At 63.8% G+C, this 9,620-nt stretch overlaps 2 protein-coding genes across 2 annotated transcripts in view; one reads left to right on the top strand and one right to left on the bottom strand.

The window, feature by feature from the left end:
• Positions 1-4: 4 nt before the first annotated feature.
• On the top strand, positions 5-2,856 carry PRXL2B (peroxiredoxin like 2B; the record flags this gene model as incomplete). The annotated part of the gene is made up of 6 exons (XM_019658436.1): positions 5-275; positions 955-1,006; positions 1,587-1,650; positions 1,743-1,818; positions 2,083-2,201; positions 2,680-2,856. Coding segments are annotated over 6 exons (609 nt in total), but the record flags the coding sequence as incomplete, so codon positions are not given.
• A 104-nt stretch (positions 2,857-2,960) lies between these two features.
• MMEL1 (membrane metalloendopeptidase like 1) overlaps positions 2,961-9,620 on the bottom strand; it is a 40,580-nt gene continuing 33,920 nt past the window's right edge. Inside the window, exons 13-23 of the mRNA XM_019658529.1 lie at positions 9,071-9,199; positions 8,475-8,573; positions 7,894-7,977; positions 7,377-7,480; positions 7,043-7,101; positions 6,499-6,618; positions 5,506-5,639; positions 5,324-5,389; positions 4,760-4,855; positions 4,309-4,385; positions 2,961-4,236 (exon numbers count right to left, since the gene is read on the bottom strand). Coding sequence (XP_019514074.1) covers positions 4,137-4,236; positions 4,309-4,385; positions 4,760-4,855; positions 5,324-5,389; positions 5,506-5,639; positions 6,499-6,618; positions 7,043-7,101; positions 7,377-7,480; positions 7,894-7,977; positions 8,475-8,573; positions 9,071-9,199 — 1,068 coding nt within the window. The 3' untranslated portion in view covers positions 2,961-4,136. The remainder of the gene's footprint in view (positions 4,237-4,308; positions 4,386-4,759; positions 4,856-5,323; positions 5,390-5,505; positions 5,640-6,498; positions 6,619-7,042; positions 7,102-7,376; positions 7,481-7,893; positions 7,978-8,474; positions 8,574-9,070; positions 9,200-9,620) is intronic.

Below are 9,620 nucleotides of genomic sequence, written 5' to 3'. Positions count from 1 at the left end.
GGGCTGGGGGCGCGGACGGCGCGGAGGTCCGGCAGTGCTCCCGCGGCGCCCCTCACTCGTCCCCGCGCAGGCCGTGGAGCTGCGGAGCCTGTGGCAGGAGCAGGCGTGCGTGGTGGCTGGTCTGCGGCGTTTCGGCTGCATGGTGTGTCGCTGGATCGCCCGGGACCTCAGCAGCCTCAAGGGACTCCTGGACCTGCACGGTGTGCGCCTGGTGGGCGTGGGGCCTGAGGCCCTGGGCTTGCAGGAGTTTCTGGACGGGGGCTACTTCGCTGGAGGTGCCTACAAACCCGCCCCTGCTTCCTCTGCCTCCCCCCACCCCAGAGCCGCCCCCTCAGCCCCTCGCCGTTCCTCACACACTCAGGGCCTTTGGGATCCCTCCTTGCCCAGCCCCTTCTCTCTCCAGGGGCGCCTTGCTCCTGTTTCAGTTCTCCTGCTCCTCCAACTGTGGACCTCATCTACACCCCCTTGCCCTGATGTCCTTCCCTGTGGACGGACAGTGTGGCACGTCCCAGTGGTGACTCTGGCCTAGAATCAGGACCAACGGTCTTTACTGGGTCAGCTGCAAATCTCTCCCCAACCCCACCCCTTCACCCCCCACCCCCCATCTTTGGTCACTCTGGATGAGACACTGAACTCCCCAGATGCCCCTTCAGCAGGAGTAGCTGGGACAGGAGCCCAGGCTGAGATGCCCCACCTCTACCCCCCAGGACCCCTCCCCGGGCACCCAGGATGTGCCCTGGCAGAGCCCTGAGCCCAGTGGCAGAGTCCAGGCGAGTCCTGCTCCTCCACCTCCACCTGTCCCTCTGGGACTCAGCCCTGCTCTGCGCCCCCCCCCTGCCCCGCCCCCGCCCCGTGGGCAAGCTGGAAACCGAGGGTGGACCGAAGGTTGGATGCAGGAGGGTGCCGGGGTGGTGGGTGGGCCTGGGGCACATACCTGTGGCCTCTGCTTTCCAGAGCTCTACCTGGATGAGAGCAAGCAGTTCTACAAGGAGCTGGGCTTCAAGCGGTGAGAGGGGCACAGGGCCCACTGCTGATGCTTCCTTGTCCTGGGCAGGTGGGCCGGGGGCATCCGCTGCTCTGGCCAGCCTTTCTGCCGGCTGTCTAGGGTGAAGCCTGTCCATGGGCTGTGGGTCAGTCTTCTCACCGAAGAGCTACCCCCCCACCCCACCCCACTCCTAGGCTGCAGAAGGGGCTGGGCGCCTGGAGTCAGTTGTGCCACCCCAGCCACCTCGGGTGCCTGTGCCACACACAGGCTGGCTGCCTCTCCTGATTGGTGGTGTCAGCTAAGCCAGATCCCCAAGCTGTGTAAGCCCTGTCCATGCTCCCAGCACCCTCTGCAGGACCCCAGCTCCTCAGCCCCTAGCTGGGTGCCCCAGGGCTCCAGCAACTGCAGCTGGCTGGGCAGGTGCTTCTGTGAGCCCAGCTGGTTGCTGGCCTGGCTGCTCTGCCCCCTCTGGTGCCTGTTGAGATGGGGTAGGGTCTGCTTGTGGGAACCGGTCTGTGCATCCCGTGGAGACTGGAGGCAGGCGCTGGGGCTCAGTGTTCACCTGAGTCAGAGCCTGCACAAGCCAGCTGTGTCTTCGCAGGTACAACAGCTTGAGCATCCTGCCAGCTGCCCTGGGGAAGCCCGTGCGTGATGTGGCCACCAAGGTTTGTGCCGGTAAAGGTCCTGTGGGACTAGGCGTGGCTGGAGCCTCCTGAGGGCTTCTCTCTAGGGCTCACCTGGGCCTCCCTCCCTCCAGGCCAAGGCTGTCGGCATCCAGGGGAACCTGTCCGGGGACCTGCTGCAGAGTGGAGGGCTTCTGGTGGTTACCAAAGGTGGGCTGGGGGCTGAGGGACGTCAGGGGCCAATGCGTGGTCACATGGGGTGCCAGGGCCACGTCCTCTGGGGCGAAGGTCTTGAGCTTGATGCCCGTGCCCTGCCCCTCCCTTCCTTCCTCCCTCCAGCTTGTCAGCCTGGCTCCAAGTGAGGGCTGCGCTGGGTGGGGTATGGCAGAGCAGCTCACTCATGTCAGTAAGCTGGGTAGGCTGCGTCCCTCCTCCTGGCACACGGGGGTACCCTGACCACCCCCACTGATGCAGGTGGTGACAAAGTGCTGCTACACTTCATCCAGAAGTCCCCAGGTGACTATGTTCCCCAGGAGAGCATCTTGAAGGCCCTGGGCATCTCTGCGGAGGTCAGTGCCAGCAAGCCACCCCAGGTGAGTTCCGACCTGGGCAGCCACTGCCAGCTAAGAACACCATGCCCCCCTCACACCCAACTCCCCTGGGTCGACTGCTTGGCATGATCAGGGGCTGAGCTGGATCCGATAGGCTTTAGGTCACCCCAGGATGTCAGTGTCACCACACTTTGCAGAGGAGAAGCAGGCTGAGACCAGTGAGGGCAGGGGCAGGGTGGCTGGATGGCAGGCACAGGAGGCCCCCCTTCCCCCGAGAGGGCAATGACTGCCCAGCCTGCAGGCCTGTCTACCCGTCCTCTCAGTCTTGGGAGGGCTGGGTTTGTCCGAGGTGACTGGCTGGCATTAGGGGGTCCTGTTTGCCGACCTCCTGTGTCCCAAATGGAGAAGAGTGTCCAGCACGTTCCTGCCCCTACTCGGGCCACAGGCTGCAGGTGGGTGGGCCCAGGTGCTCTTGGCCCTGGGGAGTGGCTGGCCTGATGGGGCGTCTGCTGCTTCACAGTGTGACGACGAGGCGTGCTCGAGGTGAAGGCCCCTGGCTTCTGAGGATCTGGGAGGCGTCTGCTGCGCCCGGCGTGCTGCCAGCAGGATGTGAAGAATTGTCCTGAACCTTCCGGCCTGGATGCCGCACTCTGCATGGTCAGCGGACGGCACTGAGCATTAAACTGCCGTCTCTGTTTCCGGGCAGTGTTTTCTTCACCCCTGAGAGCCTGCGTCCTCAGGGCCAGTGGGGCAGCCGCCCTAGAGACCTCAGGCCTTTGGTCAGGGGCAGGCCCAGGGGTCGGGAGGCTCCCCAGGTCCTGGACCGGAGCCCTGCCCTGTGGCTGATGTGAGCTACATGGGTTTCCAGGGAGGAAATGGACTCCATGGACCACTGGAGTTGGGAGGACATCAGAGACTGAGGGGAAGCGCTGGTCTGCCCGAAGGACCTTCACTGATGTGAGAATCGCCTTTTGCCCCCTGATGGGGGCGCTGGGGGGCTGACTTGGCTGGTATGTTCACCTCCCCCCAACCAAGCACCTGGAACTTAACGTGTCCAGAGCTGAGCTGCTCCCCGCACCTCCTCTCCGGCACTCTCTGGTCTGAGTGGGCTCAGATGACCGTCTCAGTACCGCCCTGGTACCCCTCTGACTGGGGCCTGGGTTACCACAGCGGCCTCTTAGCTGGCCTTCCTGCTTACCTCCACCTCCCTCCTGGATGCAGTCCGCCTCCTTCCCAGTGGTCATTTAAAAGCTCAGGGCGGGTGACAGTGGCCCCTTGTGGCTTCACCTCTCCACTGGCTTCCAATGCCATAAAACCCCAAGTCCAGATCCTGTGCTTTGACCCCTGGGTCCCTCCATCCGCCTCTGACCTCAGCCCCTTCCCGTCAGTAGCCCCTGCCCCGTCTGAATGCGTGGTCCCAGAGGGCCGGTACTCGGGGGCATCTTGACCCTGGAGGGACGGCTTGTCGGGAAAGCCCCTCCGTCCCCAGAACGCCCTGCTGTTTTCCCACATGGCCGCCGTCTTGCCCAAGGCCAGCCGTTGTCAGCGGCAAAGCTAGATGCAGTGGGTGGACAGAGCTGGCGCTCACGTTCCGGGCGGGCACTGCCGATCGGTGCCCCCAGCCTCCTAGACAGACAAGGCAGCCGACTTGTTCGCAGCGTTTACTTAGCTCGACTGGAAGCTCATGGCCATCTCACAAAGACGCGCTTTGGAGTGGGCGGATGACAGTTAAACGTGTCTACAGGGCTTCGGCGGGGTGGCGTGGACCCTCGCGGGCAGACGCGGAGGGGGCTCCGGGCCGGGCTACGCTCACCCCCGGGCGCCCGGGGGCGGCGGCTGCGTTCCAGGCCGATCGCGGAAGCCGGACGCGGCGCGGAACCGGCGCGGGGCGAACGCTGTTCCCCGCCAGCTGCACTGTCTTCGCGGACGCCTCTGGACGCGGGTGGGCGTGGGCCGCACAGCGCGGCTCGGCCTAGGCTACCAGACGCGGCATCGCACCTGTGGGTGCATGGGGGTGCCCCGAGCGCAGTGGAACGCGTTTGCGAAGGCGGCCAAGTTCTGCAGGGAGCCCAGCACCCTGCGGGCGGAAGGAGGAGCCTGAGAAGGCGCCGGCCAGGGCGGGGGACGCGGGGGCGCAGAGGCCACTTGCCTGTACTTCAGGGGACTGTGGACGTCAGTCTTGATGGACTGGACCGCGAACTCTGGCCGATAAGACCCGCACCACACCTGTGGGCACACGAGGGGCGTGGCTGCGGGACTTGGGAAGGGAGCGCCTGGGGAGAGGGGTGCGGGTCTTGGGGAGGGGCGAGGAATTAGGGGGACCTGAGCGGATCAAGGGGGCTGGGGGTGGAGGGGGCGGCCAGCAGGGCGGGTCAGGAGAGTGTGGGCTCATTTCTCTCTAGGCAGGAGGAGTCCCGCCAGCCTGAGGCTGCTCCTTCTTGGGTGGGGGAGGGAAGCCCGCAGGCAGCTGCCCAGACAGGTGGTTTCTGATTCTGTCTGGTTTGTTGGACCACGGTGTCCCCGGAGACACCCCACAGTGGGGGCCCTCCAAAGGTGTGAGCGGGGATCAGGCTGGTGGGAAGGGGCCTCATGGCTCCTACCTGGGCATAGTTGATGAAGAACAGCTGGTCGTAGGTCATCTTCAGTCCTGGCAGCTGCTGGTTCTTGCCGCCTTCTGCTACCCACTTCCGGTAAGCCTGCGCGCACCAAGCGGTGCTGGGCCTGTGCCTGCCCTCCCGGGACAGCACTGCCCTGGCAGACGGAGGTCTGGCGCCAAGGCCGACCCCTGGTGGGGTCCTGCCTCGGGAGCTCAGGGCCCTTTGCGCACCCCAGGGAGGGTGCTCGCCACCTTACTCAACGGCCATCTAACCCCCACACTGGCTGGGCTCTCTTCCCAGGCAGCCCCCCACATGGCGCCCGCCTAGAATGGGCTTCTGATTCCCAGTGCCTGAGGCTGTGGTGACTCCACTGCCCTACTTGGAGATGGGCAGTGGCCTCCCTAGGTGTGGAAGCCTCAGCTAAGGTTGGGACAAAATGTGGGCAAAGCAGCCACCGCGCCCAGCCTTCCAGTGCAGGTGGTGAGATGTCCCAGGATGTGCCGTGGCTGGGGGGTGGGAGGGCAGTCGCTGCCATGCTGAGGCTCCCACCCCACCTGCTTGACCCACCTTGTACGCCTGCCGCACCCCTCCATTGTCAGCGATGTTCTCCCCAAGGGTGCTGAACCCATTCACCTGCACACAGGAGACAACATAGTCGGGCAGCCCCCCCTGCGGCCCCCCAACCCCCAGGCTGGGGCATGGTCCCCTGGGTGGGGGGTATGTGGCTGTACTGCTGATGGCTTGCTCACATTTTGCCCGTCTGCCAGGTCCCAGGAGTAGTTGGCGTACTGGTAGACCATGCACTCCGACTGCTTCCGGAAGTGCTGGGCCGAGAAGTTACTCCACCAATCCAGCATGTTGCCGTCCTTGTCGAAGTTCCGGCCTGAGGGCGGGGCAGAGGTGGGCTGTCTGAGTGGTCCTGCCTGCCCAGCGCCCCACGTCCTGCAGGAGCCCCAGTGTCTGCCGCTCATGTTTGTTAGCAGAGAATGGGCCCTGCTCACAGGGGTTGTCATGTTGTCACAGACAACGCCTCAGGCCCCAGGAGAGTGCGGGCTTAGACGATCTTCCATGCCATCCCTGAGGCTAGGGCCTGGGGTCTCAGGTCCCAGGGGCACTGTGGTTCAGTAACACTTCCTGATGTCCAGCCGCTTTAAACCCTGAGTGAGGGTGGGTGTGGTTCCTGGGGACATGGGGCTGCCCATGGTCAAGCTTTATGGGAGAACCCGCCTCCCTGGGCTGCAGCTTGAGCCCCTGTGCCTGGTCACAGGCCACTAGAACCAGGCAGGACGGCCCGGTCAGTGCAGCCCTTGGCGGGAGGCTGCTGGCTGACCTGGAATGGTACAGAGCTGGGCTCCCGTGTCAGGCCAGGACACGGAAGTTCACAGGTGCACCAACAGTGTTGCTGTCCCCATTTCACAGGCCCAGGGAGGGGAGTGGCCAGTTAATGAGGTGGAGTGAGGTTCAGGTGCTCGAGCCCTTGCGCCCCCTTCTCCATCCCTCTGCCCGGAGCCGGAGCACCGACCAGCATTGCTCGCCACCGCAGCTCCTTTGGGGACCTGGCAAGTCCTTTCCATGCACAGGGCCTCCGTGTCCCCACCTCAATCACAAAGAGGTTGGATGGACAGCCCCACGGCCCCTTCCTGGTGGCCTGACTTGGCTCTCAGTCCCCTTTCAGGGCTGCTGCTCAATGCAGAAGGTACCTGACTTGGAGGTGCAGTTCTGACCCCCCAGCGGCCTCCTACCGTTGTCGTCAAAGCCGTGGGTGATCTCATGCCCGATCACCATCCCGATGCCCCCGAAGTTCAGGGCCTGTGGCTGCTCCTTGCTGAAGAACGGGGGCTGGAGGATCCCAGCGGGGAACACTGCCCCGGGGCGGGCGTGAGGGGACAGAGAATGAGCTGTGAGTGGGCACACCCCCTGCCTGCCGGGACCTTAGGGGTCCTGCCATTTCATCCCACAGCCCGGGAGGCAGAGGTCACGACACACCCCCATGTCACAGATGAGAAAACTGAGGCTCCGAGCCTGGGGGCAGGGGTCGGGTGTGGCAGATCCAGGCTCTCTCCACCTTTCTGTGCTGCCTTCTGGGGGAAAAGGGTCTTTGCTGCCCCCACCCCCAAACCCTCCCTGCCCTGATCACAGACACAGGAGGGAGACTTCCCCGAAGGTGAGATGAGGGCGTGAAGAGGTGGTACCTTCGCCCCTTCCAACAACAGGCTGGAGGTGCCCCCAGGAGGAAGGGTGGGGGCAGGCTCATCTTTGGCACTGGAGGGGTGGGGGTGGACATACCGATCTGGTTCCGGTTTGGGGAGTAGAATGCGTTGACCACGGCGGCCCCAATGATCCAGCTGGGATAAACAAGTTGGTCATCTGTAGCCCGTATCTTTGGGACCCTCCCTCTGGGCTCCCTACCTGGCTGACCAAAGCCCACCCCGAAGGTCCATGCCACAGCGGCCGCAGTGACCACAACAAGGAACCAGTGTTGCCGACAGCCAGGGCAGGGTCTGGGCCAGTCCAGATATTTGGCTCCTGCCTGAATACCCGCTGCAAGTGGCGGGGTGGGGGCTCTGAGTAAGACCCGGCTGCCCTCCCCAGCTGGCCCCCACGTGCCGTCCCCACTCACAGGTTCTGGTCCACCTTTTCCCGCAGCTTTTTGAGGCTCCGCTGGGCACCTGCCTTGAGGTTCTGCAGGCCATTCTCAAAGTACAAGCTCTCCGAGAAGTTCAGCTACAGGAGAGGGCTGTCACCGCCAGGCGTGTGGGGCGGCATCTTCAAGGGGCTCGGGAGGGGGGAGGTCAAGGGAAGATGGCGCTGGCCTCGCTGGGCAGCCTGGCCGTGGATAACTGGGTGGCTCTGGGTGCAGAGAGACTGGAGCGGGGGGGTGGTCAAACCTGGCTCTGCACGTTTATGTGACTGAGCCTGTTCCTTCACCCCCTGGCCTCAGTTTCCCCATCTGTAACAGAGGACAATGCTAGAGCCTCCCCAGCACATGGTGACATAGGCAAATTAGTGACAGAGCACCCCCATCCCCAGGTAACCAAGGGCCCACGGTCCACAGGGACTGGGTTCAGGGGCAGATGGGGTTGGGGGAGGTGACAGGTGGGGCGCTCCAGGGCTTTTTGGCTGGGGGAGGGGCTCACACTGGAATATTCCTCGTCCAGGTGTTTATTCCTCTCCTCCAAGATATAGTCAGGGTACCCAATCTGCTCCCGGATGCTCATGGCCTGGGGAGGAGAGGGGGCCGGGAGAGGGCTGCCCCACTGTGGGCATCTTGGCTCTGCCCTCCACCATGTGGGTAAGGGACTAAGGGACTCGGACCTCCTGCAGACTGGAGGGGTTTAATGGGTACAGAATGTGGAAGGACTGGGCCCTAGGCCAACCTTTGTACCTGACAGGCAGCCTGAGGCCTGGTGGGGTGAGGGGCGGGCGGGCGGAGTTCCTTGGCTTCTGTTAGTCACACTGGCCTAGAGGGGCTCCTGGTAGGTCCTGGCCTCACTGCTGAGTGCCCTGCTCCCTGAGGCCATGGCCGCCCCACCCATTCCCAGGGTGCCGGGGGGTCTACTAGGCTTAGCTTCCAGTCCTGCCTCTACCCACAGTGCCGTCCGGACCCCGCCACCTCCTGCCTCACTGTCCTCCCTCTATGGTGGGTGTGATGGTGATCACCCCCGGGCTGCCCGCTCCTGGTGGAGGCCCTGACCTCGGCACTCCAGTGCCCACCCACCTTCTCCTGGGCTTTCTTCTTGGATGCTGTGTCCATCCAGCTCAGCTCTTCCAGGGACTCCACAAACACTGCCCGTACCTTGTCAATGAGCTCTCTGACCTGGGGGAGCACATGGCCCTTGTGCCTGGGTGACCAGCACTGGGGTTTCTGGTCCAAAGCACAGCCCCCTGCTGTGGGCTGCTCCGGGCGGGGTTGGGGAAATGACCCCCCTGGGACAGGGTCCTTCCTGCTGCTGCTCTGTCTTAGGGGGGCCTCCCACCCCAGGACTCACACATGTACCCTTTCCCAGGCAGCCTGCAGAGTCAGGGGTAGGGGGCCGATGCCTGGCTGGGAGCCAGAGGCCCTGGGCAGGCAGGGCTTCCCTTGGCCTCCCTTATGATGGGGCGCAGGGCAAACATGAGCGACCCACCCCCACCCCACCCCTATACCACTGAGTGCACACGTGCTGCTGGGGGGCGAGCAGGGACCCCTCCGGGAGCCTGAAGTCACAGTGCCAGGTGGTAGTGATTCGACCTGTGCCCCCCCACACCCCCACCTGGGCGTGTCACACCCTGCAGGCTCCCCAGGCCACCTCAGAGTGCCCAGCGAGCACCCACCACAGTCTTGCTGTCTCCAGGGAAGGCCTCCTTGACGTACAGGGAGCCCACAGCGCTCTCCATGTTGCTGTTGACGTAGCTGACACACTCTCGCCAGCGCACTTCCTCCACGGCGGTGCCGTACAGCGCCTGGGGGACATTTACTCGCTCATTCATCCATTCGTTCCATCACACCCACCAACACGCCCACCAACGCCTACTTCCCTGGCCTCGGCCTCAGGCTGCCCAGGGGCTGGCAGGGGACATGGCATGAGCTCGGAAATGCGCCTTCAAATGCTGGGCATGGGCATGGGAAAGACAGAGTGTGCAGGTTTTTTTGTTTTTTTTTTGTTTGTAATTGGGGAATTGGGGGGAGGGGAACAGTATTTGGGAATTAGGAATGGGGACCAGCCAAGTTGTTCTTCACTCTCATATGTGGAGGGCACCAGTCGCCATCTGGCTGCCCATCCACAGCTCGTGGCCTCTAAGCTCAAGGTGCTGTGTTCAATCTTAGTTGCAGGTGGGCGTAGCCACCATCCCATGCAGGAGTCAAACCAGCAGCCCTGTTGTT

This window comes from Hipposideros armiger, unplaced genomic scaffold (assembly GCF_001890085.2).
Source record: "Hipposideros armiger isolate ML-2016 unplaced genomic scaffold, ASM189008v1 scaffold_284, whole genome shotgun sequence".
In the NCBI taxonomy this organism is placed as follows: domain Eukaryota; kingdom Metazoa; phylum Chordata; class Mammalia; order Chiroptera; family Hipposideridae; genus Hipposideros; species Hipposideros armiger.
This window is presented reverse-complemented; position numbering and strand designations above follow the sequence as displayed.